Raw genomic sequence first — 20,466 nt, 5'->3', positions numbered from 1 at the left:
ATCCATCCATCTGTATGTTCTTCAAATGCCTACAGAGAGCAACAAGCCATGCACCTATTACCCGAGGAAGAGAGAAGTGGCATGGAAAACTGGTGACAACCTGGACGTGGGCACCTGCTTTTCTTAACCTCTGGGCCCTCCATCTGCTCAAATCACACACAAGAGACTAAACAATGACTATAACGGCGGTGATTACGAGTAGATGTCTGGATGACATCGCCAGCATTTAATCTGCTGTAAGTCTGGGCTCAGTTTTCTCAGTCATAAAATGGGACTAAAAGCAGAACCTACCATGTAAGGTTATGGTGAGGATTGGATTAGATAAAACATGTGAAAATGTATGGTCAGATGTCTTCCTTCTTGGAGGGGATGAAGTTATGGGCTGGAAATGAGCTAGGAATTGCTTTTCATACCTTGAGTGGGTTGATTAGTGTTCATCCAAAAGATATATCCACCTCCGAACCCTCAGAATCTGAGAATGTGACCTTATTTGGAGAAAGAGTCTTTGCAGATGTAATTAAGTTACAGATCTCAAGGTGCCATTATCTGGATTTAAGGTGGGCCCTAACTCCAATGACACGTGTCTTCGTAAGAAACAGGCAGGGGGAGATTTGAGACACAGAGAAGAGGAAGGATGCCATGTGAAGGTGGAGGAAGTGGTTGGAGTGATGCGGCCACAAGCCAAGGAATACCTGGGGCCACGAGAAACCAGAGAGGCCGGGAAGGATTCTTTCCTAGAGTTCCCGGAGGGGCCATGGCTCTGCTGACACCTTGAGTTTGGGCTTCTCGCCTCCAGAACTGTGAGAGAATAAATTTGGGTTGATTAAAGCCACCAAGTTTGTGATACTTTGTTATGGCAGCCACAGAACACTAACACAGATGTCCTTCCTTCTTGGCTGGGGTGGGCTGGGGAGCGCCAGGCGAAGTCTCTCTGAAAGTTCTACTGTAGGGTGACAGTCTCTGCTCCATCAACCATGGGAAAGGAGGGGATTTCTCCTTAATGACCAATAACAGGAGCCAACATGGTTGTGGTTTAGGGGTCCCCTCCTGTGCTCTGAGCTCATAGGAGCTCCCTGTGGGCTAACCTGTCACCCATGATCCTTCTCTACTGAGGCCCAGCCAGAAGTCACTTCTCCCAGCCGCCCTGCTCCCTGGGGAAGTAGATGCTTGGCCATCTGGCCCCCCAAGGCCCCTCAGGGTTAGATGAGAAGCGGCTTTCCTGGCGTCTTCTCCAAGAGGGAGCAGAAGCCTCTTTGAAGACACCTATCTGACCCGCCCCCACCTCTCAGCCCTCTGCATGCTCCACAGGGCACTGCATCCGTAGCTAGTTAGCCAGGACCCTCCTCTTGGGTTCTTCCGTGTGTTTGAAAGTAGCAGTGACCCAGGAATTCAAGGTCTCTTTTGCTTTGAATTCCGAAGTCACCTCTCAGGTGCACAGGCCCCTTGCGTGCAAACCCACCATGACTGCAAACACAGCCAGAGCCAAAGCCCGGCCTTGGGCTGTCTCCGGTGGACTTCGTGTCTATTCTCAGCAAGGGTTTATTATTTAACTTCCTCCTTGCTTTCGCCCAGCTTTCCTCTCCACATCTCTCTGTCCAAGCTTAGGGATCAGAGAGGGACACACACACACACGGAAGCAGAGGGAAGAGACATGGAGACAGAACAAGGGAGAGATGGAAAAACAAGAGACAAAGAGTCACAAATAGAGACAAGCAGGTGGCAAAGGAAAGAAATGAACTGAATGGGGGCACGGGGCAGAGAGAAGTGCAGAGATGACAGGGAGGCGGCACTATGAGGACAGATGTAGGTTACAGGTGATGAGAGGGCCCTGTCCCCTGGCCTGACAGTGATGGCCGACCCTCCCTGGGGCACCTGTGTTACAGAGACATTTCTCCCCTTTGCCTCCTGGGCCTGCAGCCCCTGGGCCACAAGCTGTGCCAGTCGCAGGCCATGTGCTCCTTGATCTCACGCCTCGAGGAACGAGGGGTGATTTAGCCACTGTTTCAATGTTACGCCTTATTATTTGACATAATGGTCCATTTCTTATTCTCCTGTCACTGCCCTCTGGGCGCCTTGGTACCACTAGTGTTTCCAAAAGTCCAGACCCAGTAAGTCAGCATCGATTCCCCCTCTGTCCGTGACCACTTCGCTCACTGGCGCTGTCACAGCTCCTCGCCTGGGGCAAACCCGCACAGGCTGCCCTGGCGGTGCCACGTCCACGCACGGACCCGTGGTCGGAGCTTGCCGTTCCTGCGAAGGGGGCTCGGGCCACGGCGGGCCTGGCTGTGTGGAAACTGCTGTATTCAACCTGCCTCTCTTTAGTCGAAAATCAGGAGACTCCCTCTTCCTATCAGGAAAGCAAAGCTTCCTGAACTTTCTCAGTATATTCAGACTCACGCACGAAGTTTGAATGCGTTTCAGCTTCGGAAGAAGTGTGAAATCAATACCAAAACAGAAGGAGAATTAATCGATTCAGAAAATCTATAATGCGTGTGCAGTCCATGAAGCTATTCCCAGACAATGGTTCCTGCATTTGCCAAGCGCCCGCCAGGGAACACGTCTCAGGTCTGGATCGATGGCTCTCAGCCGGGGGTGATTTTCCGCCAGGGGGCATATGGCTGTGACTGAAGACATTTGGGTTGTGATAGTTGGGGTGGGGCTAGCTCCTGGCTCCCGCTGGACAGAGGCCAGGGATGCTGCGCAGCACCTTCCTATGCACAGGACAGCCCCCCCAGAGTGACCCCGCTGTTGAGGAACTCTAGGTTAGACGGTCAGAGTTCGTGTTGCCAAGTGGGTCCTTATTTCACTTGAAACACATGAATTCAATTAGGAAAGGACCCATGCTCCTCAGCCCCATCTAGCCCACAAGGAGGCAGGGTCTCAGTCTTCACGGGACACAACGAGGGATGGGCCCTGGAGGAGCAGCCAGAGGGCCTTGACTTAACCTGGCTGGGTGGGACCTTAGAACAACGGAAGAGCGTGAACCGGAGAGCGCTGAGCTCTGTCCCAAGCCTGCCTCTGCCCCTAAATAGCTCTGTGGCCCCTTCCAGTTTTAACTCCTATCTTTAGTCAATGGAAGGGAGCACGTTAACTTCTAAGGGTACCTTTAAGTCTCAAAGATTCTTTCTTATGCTCTGTCTCGCCTGCGGAAACTGGTGAAGTACATCTGTATGAGGAATTTGGGGATAAGTTTGGAACCGATGAACGCATTCCTCAGAGCCTGAAATTCCAAGGCTCCTCTTTATTAGCAACTGTGAAACATGCAGAGACTTTCACAACAAATTCGAGCAGAACGAAAGAGACTCGGGTCCCCAGGGGCTTACATCTCCCCTGGGGCCATCTAGAAAGGAATTTCATCAATTCCTAACAAGGCTGGATATCTATGCTTGGATGAAGCGTGATATTAATGCAAAAGTAAGAAGCACGGAATGCTCACCTTGAGCTCCAGCAGTTTCAGATCGGACTTGCAATCACACTGCAGCTTCAAAGAGCTGGTTTCAAGGGGAGCGCGCAGCCGCCCACGCGAGCGCGGGCGAGATCTAACACTCCCTCAGCTGCATATTAATGCGGCGGCTGGTAATGAAAGCTGGTAAACCAACCTCTCTGCGTAAATGAATCTTCGCTCCCGAGCGGCAACCAGGAAAACTCCTAAATAAGTAACGCGAGACTGATAGCAGAGGTCCATGGACACCGATCCGATTCCCACTCCTGGCTCGTACTTAAGAGGCTTCATGCATTTTTAAGAGCTCCCCGATATGCCATCCTCCTCACTGGGGAACTTCAAAACCTACACTCGCGGCCCTGGCTGGTGTGGCTCAGTGGGCTGGAGCATCATCCTGTACACCAAAAGGCAGTGGGTTTGATTCCCAACTAAGACAGCCGGGAAGGCCAGCAAGCTGTCTCAGCAGCGTGGTCACAATGGGAACTGAGAACGTGCAAGCCCGCGTGGTGGGAGGGCGCCACCTGAGCAGAGGTCCCTCACCCGCAGGTAACCACCCCACCTCTCTCTCTGTGGCCAAACACACACACCCAGGGGAGCGTGAGGGCTCGGAGGAATGGATCCTAAAATCAAAATCCCCAAACTGCCTCATCTAACTGGGTATTCAGAGAACCACCCAGCTGGCAGCAGGCAGTGGCCATTTCCAGCTGGAAAAGGTCAGCTGCTTCCATCATGGGACGGCTGACGTGCGGATGCTCAAGGCTGGGGCCCTAGGGTGTGACAGCTGAGCTCCAAGGGGGCCGGCGTTTCCCCTGCTGCCTGCAGGCCTATTAGGTTGCATATTTGAAGCTTTAACTTGATTTAAGTGGCTTTGTGCAATGGCATCTTGAGGGCAAGGGTGAACATCATGAATAAAGAAGCAGTCACCCAAGAACGTTAGAAACTGGCTCAAGATGCTATTTGAAACCAAGATGACACACTGTAATCCAAGCCTGGAAGCCACCTTGACCCAGAGCGAGAGATGCTGTTACACTTTCCAGCGACTTCAGAGGAACAGAGAATGTTTGCTTTTTTTTGTTTTTGTTTTTGTTTTTAAAGACAGAAATAGCCATCTCTTACTGAAGAAAACAAGACAATCACACCCATGGCATTGTATTTACAATAGACAAGTCCTAAAAATGCAGCAAATTCAAAATCCAGGTATTAAAAATTTGAAGCGAGATTCCGGTGTCTGCCTCAGGCGTGAGCTGTCCATGTTTCACAGAGATCCCCCCTTATCTGAGGAAGAGATTTCCTTTTGGCTTGGTAAGACCAAGGACAGAAAATAAATCACTTTGTTTAAAGTCAGCCTGGAAGATGACATGCACTTCAATGTCTGCGGGGATTTTACTAACAGTTCCTAATAATTGTAGTATTTTAACCAGTTGGCCAGTCTTATCACAGTCACAACCATAGTACATGTATTCCCTCGATAATGTTTATGACGCACCTACTATAGACCACACAGAGCAGAGCGTTAGACGTATATATTCAATTCCACTAAATCATTTAAACATATTTCTTGAACAGTCACTCTGCTGCCAGGTATCTGCTAGACGCTGGGGGAGAAACACAAGACAGGTTTGCTTTCTTCCTGGAGCCACGATTTGGCCAAACTCACTGAACTTGATCCTCATTTGTAGAGAGTTTAAAAACTTGGGATTGTAAACGGAAAAAAAAAAAAAATTACTGAAAAAGAGGACCTGATGGTGAGGGGGTATCCAGAAGGTTTGAAGACTGCCCAGAGACACATTCTGACTGATAACCACCTAGAACCACGAGGAAACAGGCACACGGCTCAGGGAACTGCTAGTTTTGATACAGCCTCCAGACAGCAGGATAATTATAACCTTGGGTTGTGTGCCCAGTGCTGAATTCAGTTGTTACAAAGGAGCAACAGGAAGACTTCCAGAGATATGAAATATTTTTTTCCTAATTAAATGTTGACAATATAGTCATCTAGAGTGGACAAAACAAATTTGGTGGACATTAGGACTCTCACTGATTTAAAAATTATTTATATCCAAAGTTATAAAATCATTTTAGTCTAAAGAGTGTATTAGGATGATAGCAACTTCCTTAGTTGCGGTCTTTCCAGTGCTTTGATGGATCCAGGCAACGACGTCATGGGAAAGGCTTAAACTTTTTTCAATACTGACCCAATGATATGACTAAGTCATTGAAAAGAAACTGAAGCCTGACTTATTTCAAGGCTGGCACAAACGGGACAGTCCTGAAACCCAGGAGCCCGTCTGTGAAGGGGAGACTGTGGTTGTGGATCTTCGGTGGAAGCAGAAAGCACTTAACTGGGTGATATGCAAATGAGGTGGGGACTTCCCAGGACATCAGTGGTCACTGAAGGGAAATAAACAAAAGAAGGAAGGAAGAAGGGAGCCAGCAGCACATCTGGAGGCCACCCTGGAGCCTCTGGGAACTCTAACATCAACGTCAACAAGCAGCAAGAGAAACAGTTGCTAACTGCCTCACCTGTGTGTGCTGCACCCATCTTAACAAACCCGAGAGTAGGCACCAATGTTGTAAATGCAGAACCAGCTCAAAGTGGTCCTGTCCCATTTTGGACAAGACCCAGAACCAAAGTTTAAACCTTGGATGCCCCACTCAAGAGTAACACTGGTGAACCCTAAAGTCTCCCACCCCACCCCCAGAACTAAAGGACCGACGCATGGCCAGAACCTGCACACCAGGAACCCTTCCAGAAGCAAAGGGGCAGCTGTCCAGGAGATCCAGTGCTGAAGCCCCTTAAATCTTGCTCTCGCCCCTGGATCTGGGAGACAGAGTTGAACCTGGTCTCCTGTCTCCTTTCTCTTTTCTCAAAAGCCAGTGCTGTAATATTGGTGTCTATGTGCATTGGGCAGTGAGCTCTTGCTGGGTACAGGTTGTCCATTTTATAGATGCAGCAACTGAAGCCCAGCAATGCTAAGGACATGCCCACAGGCACACTTTCTCCCCTCCTGTCTTCCTCACCATCAGTTGGGCAGCCACAGAGTCACAGTGTTTGTCCTGCGTTTTCCTGCATTTGACTTGCATGTAAATGTAAATGACAAAAAAATACTTGAAATAACAATGCCCACAAATAACAGCTCGTCATCTCCCCAGGGAGGTAGCGGAATGAAAATAAATGAAGCCATCACTCTTTTTTGTCTGCTGGCATGGATCTTTGACTCTGTACGGAAGATTAGTTGCTGGATAAACAATTCTTATTTTATATATTTTTATGCATTTATGAGGCTCATTTCAGCTGGGCCTTATGCCATAAAACCCAAAGGAATCACAGTAATTTAAAAGTGAAGATAAATTTTTGAAAAACAATCAGTATAGTGTTTCAGGAAACGAGAGAAAGAAAAATAAAACCGGATTCAACAAGAAGGGACAGGCCAGTCTGAGAAGGAAAGTCTACAGGTACCTGTTTCAGGGTGGGAAAAAAAAAGTGATTTTTTTCAGAGAATAGCAATTGGCTGCCCTGGTTTGGATGCAGTTTGAGGTGTTTTATCTGCCCTGTATAATGGTTTGCAAACATGTGAGCCAACACTTAAAAACTGTGAGTGGATTTCTCAGTTTTTAAGAAAAACAAGATTTCTGGCTTCTCTTGAGACACTCACTCACACAGGGTCCCCATTCCCGCGTGGGATCAGTTGGTGGGAGCTTGCTAGGGGCATTCTGCTCTTGACAGTCACTGAGCTAGTGAACTGTTCCTGTCCCATCACTCCCTTCCCCCCTTCACACTCTCTTCACCCATTTACATCACCTGCCAGGCCCTACAGGCCTTAGGGTTTGCGGCCCCATCCAGAAACCCAGGCCACTCTCCCTGCTCAAGGCAGAGGCCAAACTACAGTGGATGCAACATTACCCAGTTACCGTGAGGTTGCGTGACTCAGTAAAACCAGGGTCCAAATGCTGGCGCACTGTAGGCCCTCTCCCCTTTGGAACCCTCAGTCTTTAAGTACGGCAGCCTTAAAACACAGCCCCATGTCTTTGATGCTTCTCCCGTTAATTGGTAGGAGGGTCCCCTCTCTAGAATCTGGGCTCCTTCAACAACAGAATATGGTAGAAAAGATGTGTCACTTTCTAGCCCCAGCCTTAAGAAACTGGCTATTTCCACCGTCTGTCTCTTGAGGCACTGGCTCTTAGGACAGAGTCACCATGATCTGAGGAAGCCCAAGCCACCTTGTGGGTGGGTGCAGCTGGCACCAACTCTCCCGGGGAGGGGGCCATGTTGCGGTGGCTCCTCCAGCCCTAAGTAAGCCACCGCGTCTGACCTGCTGGAACGGAGATGAGCTGTCCCCAGATTCAACGAGAAAATTTCAGACTCATAAACAAAATAAGTGATCACTGTTGTTGCTTTGACTTGGTTCACTATGCAGCCAATAAACAGGACACCCAGTCTAAACCCCAAGAGGGCTCTCAGGGTCCACAGGTGTGACGCGGGAAGGGGAGCTTCCCTAAACAATGGGGCGCGCACATTTCCTTCTCACCTGGCCGATGTGCCTTCGGAACCGCCATGTTCATCACTCGCCCTCCATCCTGAGGTTTGGGGGGAGACGCAGTGAACCTGCAGATCCCCGACTCGGAAGGGGTGCTGGAGGTCAGGCTGTCCGTGTACTCGTTTGTCCCTGCCGTCAACTGTTCGGATGATGTGTCCGAGATGAAGCACTCGGTGATGGTGAACTTGGCGTGCCTCAACTGCTCTTCCATCTTGGCGTGCTCGTAGGCCCTGGCCAGTTCTTCGTAGGTGGAGGAGGCACTTTCCGTGGAGACCATGCTGCTTCGGGCTCGATCTGTGCCGTGGAGCAGAGAGAAAAGGACAGTGAGTTATCACTATGTTTGCACAGACCAACCATCCTCTCGGGCTTGCGGTGATTTCTCCCAGGTCACGGCTAAATGCAGCAGGAGTCCTGGGTCTTTGTCTGAGGATGGCCTTTGTCACCCAGAGGCTGCTTCATAACCCTCAGCAAAGTAGGATCAGGGAAGTTTGCTTCCAAAAACTGGGGGCATCACTGTAATTAGATGGCCCCAGCCTGGGACATTTCCATATCAGTAACACATCCCCTTTAAAAATTCTGCTTTTCTGTCAAACAATCGGGAATGTGCATAAATGACCTGCAGTGGCCCTCCCTGCTCGGACCTGCAAATCGATCTGTACCATGGAGACTCTTTAATAGGCGTGAATGACAAGCTCTGCAGCTCAGCTCCTCCAGCCTGGGCTTGGCCAGGGAGACGTGATGAGGGTTATAAACGGCTGTGACTTTGCATGGAAACTGGCCACTAGTCAGAATGGCCCCGGGTCCCTGGGACTCAATCTTTGTGCCTGCCACCCTTGGTGAGGGCTAGAAACCACCCGGATGGAAAGGGGTCCATCTGGTGGGAGGAATCTCTGCATTTTAAGCTCATGAGTTTCCAAGTTTCGAAGTCGCCTCTGGGGAACTCTGAGAGTCTTCTAAGAGAAATAACAGCCTTAAAAAGAGCTGTACATGGTGACACTCCACCCTGAGACACTATTTTTGCAGTATATCTTCCAGAACAAAAGAAAATGAGGCTTAAAATTTCCTACAGCTATTAGGTTTAGATATAATTTCTTTTCAAAATTTAAGATGGGGGGGGCAACCCGGTGCTATTTTTAGGCCCTGTCTTCTCTCTGAAGTGAAATCTTGGTGGTTGATGGCACAGACTAGAGAACTTACCTTATAATCAACCCCTGCTTAATTGTCAAGTGGCTCACCCCAGAGGGTGCTGCAACCTTGTCACATAACTTCAAGTGCAGAATCTCAATCCTGGGGACGGTAGTGGGTCAGACGCCCTCAGAGTATAATCAGAGATTATTGCCATTGTGTGGGTGAAGATGGAAAAACTGCCGTGTCTGTCAGCAGGGTGGGAATGAAAGGGGGATGCAGTGTGAGCCAGAGATTCGGGCACCTGAGAAATAGATGCCTCTCGGTTCTGTGTTCAGAAGCCACTGGGCCCTGGAGGTGGCCGAAGCTGTGCAGTGCACTGGTGTCTGTTACAGAAATGGCCTAAAAACTTGAAAGTGACCTTGAAAGAGAGTAAGGAGGAGCCCTGGAGCCCTTGGTGTGGGCCGGGCTCAGCCTGGGGGTGGGGGGGAGGAGGGTAGGGAGAGGTGTGCAGACCCTACCTGTGTCTTGCGAGGGGCTGACGCTGTAACTGTCACTTTCCTTGTCCATGGATCCCGCGGCCCTGGGCGTGGGCAGCCTCCAGTCTGTGGTGAGGGTGTGTGTTGAAATGGTGGGGTGGGGTCTGTTGAGGGTCCACTGGCTGGCGTACCGGTTTCTCGCTGTGGGCCCAGCCTTGGCGTTCCTCCTCGTGGTAGGATCTGTGAAGAGTCGAGAACAAAGTCTGCTTCAGTCTCCAGAGGCGTGTGATGAGCGTTGATAAAGGTGTTGAGTGTGGTGCTCCCGCCCCAGCCCTACGACCCACCCTGCGGGCTCATGCCTCCAGGAAGCCCTCCCTGACTATCTCTGTCCAGAGTACCCCTTTCCTTTCTTCCATGGTCTGAGACATTCATGGGATTCTTAAGCATTTAAACAAGCCCTGTAAGGGGAAGAACATTAGAACTGGACTCAGTTGTGACGGATCTGAGCCCTGCTTCTGGCTCTGAATAGTTTTGTGACCCAACACACATCACTTAATAAGCTTCCTGAGACTGCCCGTCTTCTCTACTACAAGGAGCTCAGCCGACATGCTCTAGTGTGGATTCCTTCTTACAGTTCTCCTGGGGCGTGGTGTTCTTATGGGTTGAATTTTGTCCCCCTAAAAGATCTGTCCACACCCTAATCCCCAGGGCCTCAGAATGTGATCTTATCTGGAAGTAGGGTCACTGCAGAGAGGCATAATTAGTTAAGATGAGGCCAGGCTGGAGTAGGGTGGGCCCTTAATCCAACATGACTGGTGTCCTTATAAGAAGAGGAGACAGGCACGGGAGGGGAGAGGCCGCAGGGCAGTGAAGGCAGAGGCTGCAGGGATGTAACTGTAAGCCAAGGAACGTCAAAGATTGTTGGCAACCCCCAGAAGCCAGGAGGAGGCGAGGAAGGATCCACCCTTACAGGTTTCAGAGGGAGCACGATCCTCGATCTTGGGCTTCTGGCCTCCAGAACTGTGAGACAATAATTTTTGTCCTGAGCCACCCAGTCTGTGGTCCATTTTGGCAACGGCCCCAGAAGACTAACGGCATCTCTGTATATCGTTTTCTTGTATTGACTCCTGCTTGAGTGTGACTGTTGCATTCATTCATTAAATGGCAAGTTCCCAGAGCAGGGGGACAATACCTTTTTGTCCTAAGCTCTCTCAGGCCTTTGCACACAGTAGCTGAACTCTCCAATGAAACCGTCTGAACTTTGACAGTCTTGGATATTTAATGCCGAGAGCAGGTGGTTAACGAGTGTCTGAATCTCACTGTCTACCATCTTCCAAAGCACAGACAGAGGGTTGAGTACACATGGGCTCTGCCACATCGGTTACCCTTTCTCCAGATCCACAACCAAAGGCAACCAGTCAATGGAGGGGGAGGTGAGTTCCTTGCTCAACTCTCTGGTGAGCGAAGGAAAAGATGTCCCAACAACACAGACTGTTGGACACTGGAGTGGACCACACATTGCCTCTTCTGGAAGCCCGGGGAAAGCAGAGAGGCTCATTTGCCTGCAAAGATTTTTCTGGGCTCCATCGTGAAGGCAGCAAAAGATGCTGAAGGGCCTTTTCCACCCCTGGAGTCTCTGCTTCTCGAAGAGGAATTCATCCCATGCGGTCATCTTTCAAAATGGTCTGGCCTCTTCCAAACACTGCAGTCTGTGCTCACGGCTCATCGCTGATGGCGCAGGTTCTGAGGAACACGGCCGAGGCCCAGCTGCAGCGACGGCGCCGCCTGGCCTCTGGGCTCCCGGAGCGGCACATCCGTGCCGGGCGGGCTGGTGCTCAGCCTCGGACCGTGTGCAGAGCGACCTCTCGTTCCTGGCGCACGCAAGTCCTTGGGCGAATGTGTACGGTCCAGGGTCACTTAATGGATGAGGCGATGGAAGCTCAGAGAGAAGCGACCCCACTATTAAGTGATGACAATGGAGCCGGAGACTTGACCTTTGGGTTCTGGGATCACACTGGACCACGCGTGTCCTCGCCCTGCACATCTGTGTTCTGATGCGCAGTCCCCGTGACACGGGCTCGTCTCTAATTCCATGCTGGGTCACGGCAAGCAGATGCTTGGAAGTGGTGAAATGACTTTCTTCATAAATGGAAGATGTTCCTCTGCAAATTTCTGGTTATTGGGCTCTGAACCTAATGCATCATCCTACAATGCTGGGAGGAGCATGGAGGTGGCAGCCAAATCAATACGTTCACGACGTCCCGGGCCATTAATATGCTCTGTCTTGGTGCACAGCCTCTGGGGCACTGACTTGAAGACACCGTTCATCCCTTACTTGCAAAACTTCACGGGAGACTTTATTGCAAGATTTTTGTTTTTTTGCTTTGATTAGAATGTGAGTGATGCCAGAGAGCCAAGCTCTCCGGACCGCGAGGTATGAATGGTTATTGTGTTTCTCTGCCGAAAGGCGAGGAGAGAGGTTCTGAGATAGAAACACACTCCCGGGTAGGCGGCGAGACGTCTTCCAGGCCCTGTGCGCTTGGTAAGTGGAGCGGGAATCAGCGGAGCTTGAGAAAGGCTAATGAGTCTTTTCCAGAAAACCGCGTGGTCCCTCACATAAAGTTTGAGGCTTCTCATTTTCACTCTTCTAGGGGTTTCTTGCAACTACAGCTGTGGATCAGGTTTGCTCCTGGTATGGATGCTTGGGGAGCGGTCAACTGGGTAGGCCCATTTCAAGGACACCATGTTCTCAAATCTCCCCAAACTCTCACCGTTGTTTCCACCGTGACGCCCACCCTCCGGTGGCGGGGCAGAGACCCTCACTCCCACACCCCTTTCCTCACTGAGATAATCACGCGCAAAGTTCATGGTCAGAGAGCACACGCCAGCTTCTATTCAAAGCCAGAGCTCTTTTCAAGGTAATTTAATTCTTTATCCCCTTTTTCTAGACGCGCGAGGACAGCCTCGCAGCGGCCTGATAACGTTGGAAATATAGGTCATGAAATTACTTTCCCTGAACTGCAGCCTCAGTTCCGCTCTGCTCTGGGCAAGCTTGTCTCAGTACATAGAATACTGGGGTAGGTGACACATTTTTGTAATAACCAGGTTTTTGGAGGTATTTTGTGCTTGAACTGAACTCTTCTGCATGGTAGCTCCGAGATAGCAGCTCAAGTAAAAATTTCACTTGGGTTCCACATTGGAGTTTCCTTTGTGTATTTTACTAGCTAATCTACTGACCAAACACGCACTGGAATTTACTGCCCCTGCGTGGAAAGCATTTTATTTGACTCTCCCAACATCGTATTATAAATACAGCTTAGTGATGCGGCATCACGCTTGCTAAACAGCTAAGGAGTCAGGGGGTAAGTGATCTAAATAATTCTTGGCCTTTCAACATGGGGTCTGAACCTGCAATAAGCTTCTCCCCATAGAATCAAGTGATTTTAACGATCCTGAATTTGGGATAAGAGAGGATTTCATAGGTAATGGGGTTATAAGCCACGTGTTCTGTGATCATGGTATTAATCTGTGTTTATTCCCAGTATTAGAGGTGCCTAGGCCTCAGCTTTTCATGATGAATTTCCCAGTTGTCTCAGAGAGAGGGTGAAACTGGCAGGACAGGCCATTCCTGTCACTCAGTAAACAATCATTCATCACGGGATTATGTACACCGCATGCTCCTCCCTCCATCAGGTATTTCTCTGCAGTGCTGTTTAGTACATTCTGGATGATAGACTGTGCATTGTTTTCAAAGTCTCAACAAAAAAAATATCCAATCCATGTTGTAAAATCTTCTTACTTAGTAGATAGGGTAGTGGAACCTACTGGGTCCCTAGATGTCCTTTAAGGAGCATCATCTCTACTTAAAGGTAACATGGAGGGGTTGAGGGTGGGGGCTTTGGAGTTAGGTGCCCTGAGCTGGATTCAGCCTCACTACTCACTGGCTCTGAGCTTATGGGATGTGCCCACTTCCCTCACCTCTGAGCCTGGGGGTTGACATCACCCATCTGCAGAGCCTTTGTGAGACTCTCGAGAGATTAGCATGGGCTGCGGGCACAAGGGAGGGCTCAGTAAATCTCTGGCCCAGCCCATGATTCCTGAGTAACAAAGACCAGGTAAGGGATGGAGTACGAGCTGTTTAATAGGAACATGGTGGCAGGATGTTTGATAGGTTGATTGGGATGGCTAGAAACTCCATTTAGAGAGTTTGACAGAAAAAAATATCTATTAAAAAATCATAAAACGAGAGGTTGGAGAATGCCTGTGGTGCAGAATGGAGCTTGCCAGTGGTTGGACAGGAGCTGTGTCTGATCCATTTCCCAGTCTGGCCTTGCCCACATCAGGTGCTGGGAAAAATGCTCTTTTCACGAACAAATGAATAATGAATGGATGATTTCCAGGTAAATATGACAAAACATAACAAAACCAAGAACCTAGGTCAAACCTAGTACTTACACCACATGTGTTTGTAACCTTGCACATTTTATAAGTGAAAAAGTTGATTTAAGTTCTATTTTTGTCTTGAACTAGAGACTGATGCATGAATTTGAGTACATCTGCTTAATGTTTGTCAAAATTATTTAGTGAAGTTCATGGCAGATGGAAGAAGCGTCCTTCTATAAGCTGTAGCTGTTCCCATGGGACGTTACCCTCAGGTGAACCCCAACACGTTCAGAGGGGAATACAGTGTGTGATGCTGGCTCAGAGGCCCCCCGGGACTGGGCCAGCCAGTCCTCTGGCTCACCCCTCACTGCCTTCCCTGTTGCTCAGTGCATTTCAGTGCCACTTCTGTCCCCAACATGCCTCAGGAGCTTTCCCTCCTGCTCCCCTGCCCGGCAGGCCAGCTCCTGGCTGGGACCCGGGTCGTGGTTCACGCCATCTCCTCCATGGAGATTGTCCCCACAGACTCCCACTGAAGGAGCCTCTCGCAGCATCCCCACCTTCTGCTGCTGACTCACCAACACAATTCTGTTCTATTTTCCTAGAACATGCTGATACATGAAACACGCATCAGGGTCCTTGTTTAGCGTCTAACTTCCTTCCCTAGAACGAAATGAATGTCTTTCTGCATTTTACTCACGATGTCCCCCTGTCACTGTGCACCAGGCCATATGTAAAGTAACAACTTAATAAATATTTCTGAGTTCGAATGAAGTGAATTCTTAAAGCTCCCCAACCATGCTGACAACATTATGGCCACGAGAGACGGGGCCATGGCCCTCCGTGCGCCCTCCTGCCACTCGTGTCTCACTGGGTCGAGCGCCTGCCTGTGACTCAGGTTCACGTCTCTGTTGCTCTGTCGTCAGATCAGCCTTCTCATCACCCGGGGGCCGCCCATGCAGTTGGAAGGTTCCCGATGTTTTAGAGGTTCTCGATGCCTCCTCTACCGCCCTGACTCTTCACCCCCGGCCTGTGCACATTTCTCTGACGCTCGCTCTTTACCTGGCAGGTAGCACCGATGTGCCGTGAGCACGGCAAGCCCGAGGGACACTGTGCTCCTGCACCGGCGCGCTGGGAAGCGTGTCTCAGTGACGAGGGGTCCTGACCACCAGCGTCAGAGTCACCGGGATGGCTGCTACCGCGCCCTAGGTCAGGCGCGGCCAGCCTCGGGGGGCGCGCCCTGTGATGGGTGTTTGGAGCAGGCACCATGGGTGATTCTGACACACACAGGCGACCGGGGGCCACTACCTGGGATGTGTGTCCTGTTTTCCCTTCCTACTCTCCTGCTAATGTCTCTATTACCTTCCATGCTGACTGGGACACGGGAATGCTGAAGTCAAGGAGCCACAGACCTAATTCCCCTGGGATGTATCATCTTTCCCCGAGTAGCAGTAAGTGGCTCAGAAACTCATCCATCCGTGCAGTCCTGAAGAGGCCAGAGCAGGGCAGGCAGACCACGAAGGAAAGCCAATCGCTGGACAGTGCATTGGGGACCTTGGAGCAATTTTTAAGAGCAAGGCTCTCATTCACACACTCCCCTTCCCAAAACTAATTCTCACTCATGCCCCATGTGTGTCTCCAGAACATCCTGATGTCATTGAAGGAAAGGGGTGAGGTCAGACAGAGGGAGAAATAAAAGGCTTCCAGAGCATGGGCTTGAAAACCAGTTTTCAAATGAATTTCAATGAGGTTTAAAATGATTTTCCTGCACGTTACAGTTACTTAGGGATCAGCGAGTTTGCTTCGTGAAGCTCAGGGCATTCCACAAATGCCTTACAAGTCAGAAATGATGAAGAATAGCTTTTAACACTATAATATTTATTTTTTCTAATTATAACACTCTAAGAATGTAAATTTTTACAAAGAGAGTGATTAGAGATTTAAAAGCTAGACATCAAAGCTTCCAAAAAGATAATAATTGGGGCATTTATTTCTCAGCCTTTAAAGAGATTTAGGAACAATTTCAATGATGAAGGAACAAGGATATCTAATTAATAAGCTCTAGATACATATTAGGGAATTTAATTTAATTGCAGTAATTAATTTCCATGTATTATATATGCTAATATTAATAACTAAACTGAACATAATCCCCAGATTTGCCAGAGCTCTATTTTTCTCAGTGTGTTCAGGACAAAATCATGAGCTTCAGGGACAGACAGACTGACAACTGAGACTTGCTTTCACTACATATTATGTGTAAAACTTTGAGCTGTTTACCTAACTCCTCTGAGACTCAGTTTTCTCTCTGTAAAATAGGGGCCATAATAGCTACTGTATAAGTGGTTCCCTTGCAGGGTTGTTGCAAAGATAACAAATATGACATTGTCTTTCTATCCTGATCCTGGCACGGAGCAGATACATGCTACTATTAATTACCTTTCTCCTTCCCTGCATTGCCTAAATAGAACAAATGACCTTGACCTGAAATTTCTAGCACTTTCACAGTAAACCAATACCAAGAGTTATTGGCTACAACGGACACAATCTTACTAACAGCTCAAATCAAGCAATAAAATCTCAATGTCCCAATTAAAGATGCTGTCATCCCTGTTGGTTTTTTAGGCATAGGGCTGAACAGGCCCCCCCCATTTCATTTGACAGGGACAGAGCAGTTAATGTGTTGTCAGCATCAGTAACACCCACACAGTCTAAGTGTTGTTGGACCACTTACTCGTTCCTGGCCGAGCATCCGAAACATCCACTAAGGGCCCAGTGGCCTGGGACACGGATTGGTAATGGACCGTATGCGTCACCGTCAGGGACTTCTGCTTGGCTGCCTCTCCAAAGTCCGCATCGGTCAACAGCACCGTGGAGCGATCATCTACAGAACAGCAGGGACACAGAGAGCCAAAAGTTTATCCCCCTTTAAACAACTCCTTGGCCCTTTCTTAAAAACAACAATAACAACCTCATCTAAAGCAACCGAAACAACGGAAAACCCAGGCACTGTATTAGGATTGGTCTAGAATTCTAGAGTAGATTGTCCTTAGGGGTTCACTTCTGAGCATCAGTTAAAGAGCATGACCGCAGAGCAGGGCTGCTCCACTCCCTGGGGCTTGGCCTTTTCATTAAGGAAACATTGATTTGGGGGTGGGGCTTGTTGTTGCAGCTGCCAGTCTAATAGACTTTGGGATTGATGTGTTTGTCAAAAGCTCACCTGGGACAGCACCAGAGATGTCAGCCCCACCCAGGCATGGAGCTGCCACTTGAAGGAAGCTCTGAGTGTTAGAAAAACTCCACTGCAGGGTCCGTAAGGGGCGCTCTCACACTGACCTTGGCAAATATTTGGAGGTGGGGTGAGGGGGGTGTGGAGAGACGAGAAAGGCCAGTCTTCAGAGTTTAGGGTTCCTCTATTTTAATGGTTTTGGGGAATGTTCCTTTCTTCCTACCTCTTCTGAGCTCTAGTGACTCTGAAGCATCCCTTAACTGACTTCTCAAAACGAGTCACTCGTCAGATTCCCGAGTCCTACCGGTGAGGGTACATGGAGCTTTGAGAAGCAGGTGCCCGGGCTCAGATGAGCTGGGAGCATTTTTTAGTGTTTGGAGCAGCAGTTGGTTGAGCTGCATGTCATCATTTGGTTGTTTCAAGATTTTCATTAGTTTGTTGTGATTCTGCCAGACTCTCTTAAGAGCCTCCTTACTCCAAGGGGAACTTTGGTTAGGATAGACAGATTTTTCATGCATTTTTCATTGCAGCCCAGGATGGTGCTCGTCTAAGCGCCCGGCCAGCTGGGGCCAGGCTACGGCGTGCCTGGACGCAGAGTGGTGATGTAAAAGTCACAAACAGCCCGGCGAGACTTCTGTGCCCAAAAAAGGCTCTGAACAGAACGAACCTTGCAAAGTCCAATTACTCAGGCTCTGGCAGGAAAGGAAAGCCTCTGGAAGTCAGAATAAAATTTCCTGGCAGAGAAGGAGCGGGAAGACTGCCAAGGTGTCTGCTGGCATCCCAGCATGTGGCACAGCAGAGCTTGGTCCTCAAGCAGGGGCAGGGCAGGGCTGGGCTCGGGGGGCTGGCCACACAGCCTTTGCTCGCCCCTCGAACAGGCGGCCTTTCTACAGAGACAGCTCCTTACAGCTGAGCTGGCAGCGGAGGCCCCGCACCTCCGTCCGTTTTCCATCAATAATGCGGATGTGCTGTGGTTTCTAACATGTAGACCTGCTAGGAGCGGACCCGATTATCTGTGGGGCTGGGTTACAAACTTTTAATGGGAAAATTCAGGTGCCTGTCAGTGCGTGAGGTTAACCATTCATTCCGGGCAGAAATTAATGGCACTTTCATATTGGATTCTTGTAGTCGGAGCCCAGAGCGTTTTAAAGCATCGTATTTCTACTTCCCCAGTAATTAGAAAATGCCATTGACCACTGTTACCATCATCAGGAGGTAAGTGACTCCGGTGACAGATGAGCCTGCAAGGAATGTGATGCATCCACAGAAAAATGGCAGCTTTTTCTCTGGTTGGGGACAGCAGTGACTCACTGCTGGGAGGGGAAGCCCCGCCCAGGCCCTGCCCAGCTGCCTACATTTACAGCCACAGGGGGACTTCTGAACCCATCTAGAGAGGAACATTTAGCAGATACCCTAACTATATTATAAGGGCAGAGGAATTATACATTGGTTTTTGAACTGATATTTCAAAGTAATTTTACGTTTTATTGCCCAGACTACTGAATTTAATTAAAAAGATTCCAGCTCTGCCAGGTAGCTCAGTTGGTTAGAGCATTGTCCCAATATGCCAAGGTTGTGAGTTCGATCTCCGGTCAGGGCACACACAAGAATCAACCAATGAATGCATAAATGAGTGGAACAGCAAATCAATGTTTCTCTCTTTTTCTTTCCCTCCCTTTCAAATCAATAAATTAAAAAAAAATATTTCAGATATACCACTGAAAAGAAAAGATTATCACAAACAAAATACGGTGCTTTATCCTGTTGTGAGCAAGCTAATGAAATCTGTGTAGTGCAGGATGAGTAGTGGCCCCTCATACGACATGGGTGGCATTTAACCGACTGTGGGTGCTGGCACGCCCAGACCAAACTTGAATCCAGCAGGGGCAGCCCAGGCCTTAGAATTTATGAGCCATTAGGTCAAGACATCTCCACTGTTCTGTTAGAACATAATAAAGCAGGGCGGGGCGAGGGGCAACAGAGGTGTCCTGCCAACCTGGCCAGTCACCACTGCCTTCCTGGCAGGAAGGCTCGAGGATACGTGCCGGGAGTTAAGTAGTTTCAGCCAAGCGACAGGAAAGGGGTGCCCTGGGACCGAGTGCCAGTGACCACTTTCCAGAACAAACAGAGCGAAGTTTGCAAAGAGGCAGCCTCGGCAAGCTGCCCTGGAGTCTGTTTCCATGGGTACTGGGAAGCTCAGCGATACTTCTAAGGAGAGGGGTCCGGGAAGGAGCCTGTGGATATGGAAGCAGGCGGCTGGCGGGGGCCCCACCCAGCTTCTGCTCCCAGCCATCCGTGAGACCTTGCAGGCTACGTGACGTCTCTTGGTCCCAGTAACTAAGTGGTACCTTTCCCCTAGGCTGGTTGGGAGGGTTAACTTAAATAACTCACACAAAGTGCTTATAAAAGTACACAACACTTAGAGAGCTGTCCATAAATGTGAGCTATTCTCCTGGTCATTAGGGCTGGAAATATGAAGTCTTGGGTTCTGGAGGAAATAAAGCTACAGGGCAGGCAGTGGGGGGGGTGGACTTGGAGTGGGAGGGGCCGGAAGGAGTCGAGACACCTGGGTTCTGGGCAAACAAGTCTCCAAAGCTTTCCAGGTGTCTGTTTTGCAACTGTGGGGCAAGGGACCTGGATGCTCCCCAAAGCACCATGAAGGAACTTTCTAGACTGTGTATGGGGTGCTGGGGGATGGAGAAAAGAGGCCTGGTGCAGACATTTGTTAGGTGTTCAGCAGAGTTTAAATGTTCTCTTTAATGAAGGCCTCTGAGGAGAGCACAGGGTGGTTTCCAAGACAGGGCTTTAGCATGCGGCCCTTCTAGGTCTACTTGATCACAGGTGTTTGCTCAATGCAGCGGCACCCATAGCCTCTCCAGTAGAGACCTGAAGTGGGTCAGAGCTGGGGAACTCCTATCTCGGGTGACTTCTGAGGTGGATATAAGTTCATCCCCCCACATATGTGGGTACTAACTATGCTCCTCAGGAACAGTTCTCTACCTTCTAACTTCTTTGCTCATGTAGCATTCAAGATGTTCTCATACCTACTATTGTCCATGCCCCGCTGTGTGTGCTGAGAGGGCATGGTTGTGGCAGCCACGCTGTGCCAAGTGGCAAGTGTGGCACCTTACCGATGGTCTCCATTGTGTCCCTCTCTTCAATCAGAAGCTGGGCCCTGGGTATGTCAATGTGCATCCTCAGGGTCTGCTGTTGCTTGCTCAGGGTATCCGAGGTCCGGGTGTTCTTACTGGGGATAAAATAGGAGGGATGCGT

The 20,466-nt window shown here is 49.5% G+C and overlaps 1 protein-coding gene across 1 annotated transcript in view; it reads right to left on the bottom strand.

Moving 5' to 3' along the window:
* DSCAM (DS cell adhesion molecule) overlaps window positions 1–20,466 on the bottom strand; it is a gene marked incomplete at its 5' end in the record, with an annotated part of 333,650 nt that overhangs the window by 2,875 nt on the left and 310,309 nt on the right. The window contains 4 exons of the mRNA XM_081138830.1: window positions 7,972–8,274; window positions 9,627–9,824; window positions 16,699–16,848; window positions 20,325–20,440. Coding sequence (XP_080994956.1) covers window positions 7,972–8,274; window positions 9,627–9,824; window positions 16,699–16,848; window positions 20,325–20,440 — 767 coding nt within the window. The remainder of the gene's footprint in view (window positions 1–7,971; window positions 8,275–9,626; window positions 9,825–16,698; window positions 16,849–20,324; window positions 20,441–20,466) is intronic.

This window comes from Miniopterus schreibersii, assembly GCF_964146895.1.
Source record: "Miniopterus schreibersii genome assembly, chromosome: 5".
Classification (NCBI taxonomy): domain Eukaryota; kingdom Metazoa; phylum Chordata; class Mammalia; order Chiroptera; family Miniopteridae; genus Miniopterus; species Miniopterus schreibersii.
Note: the sequence above shows the minus strand (reverse complement) of the source record. Positions and strands in the feature narration are given on the sequence as shown.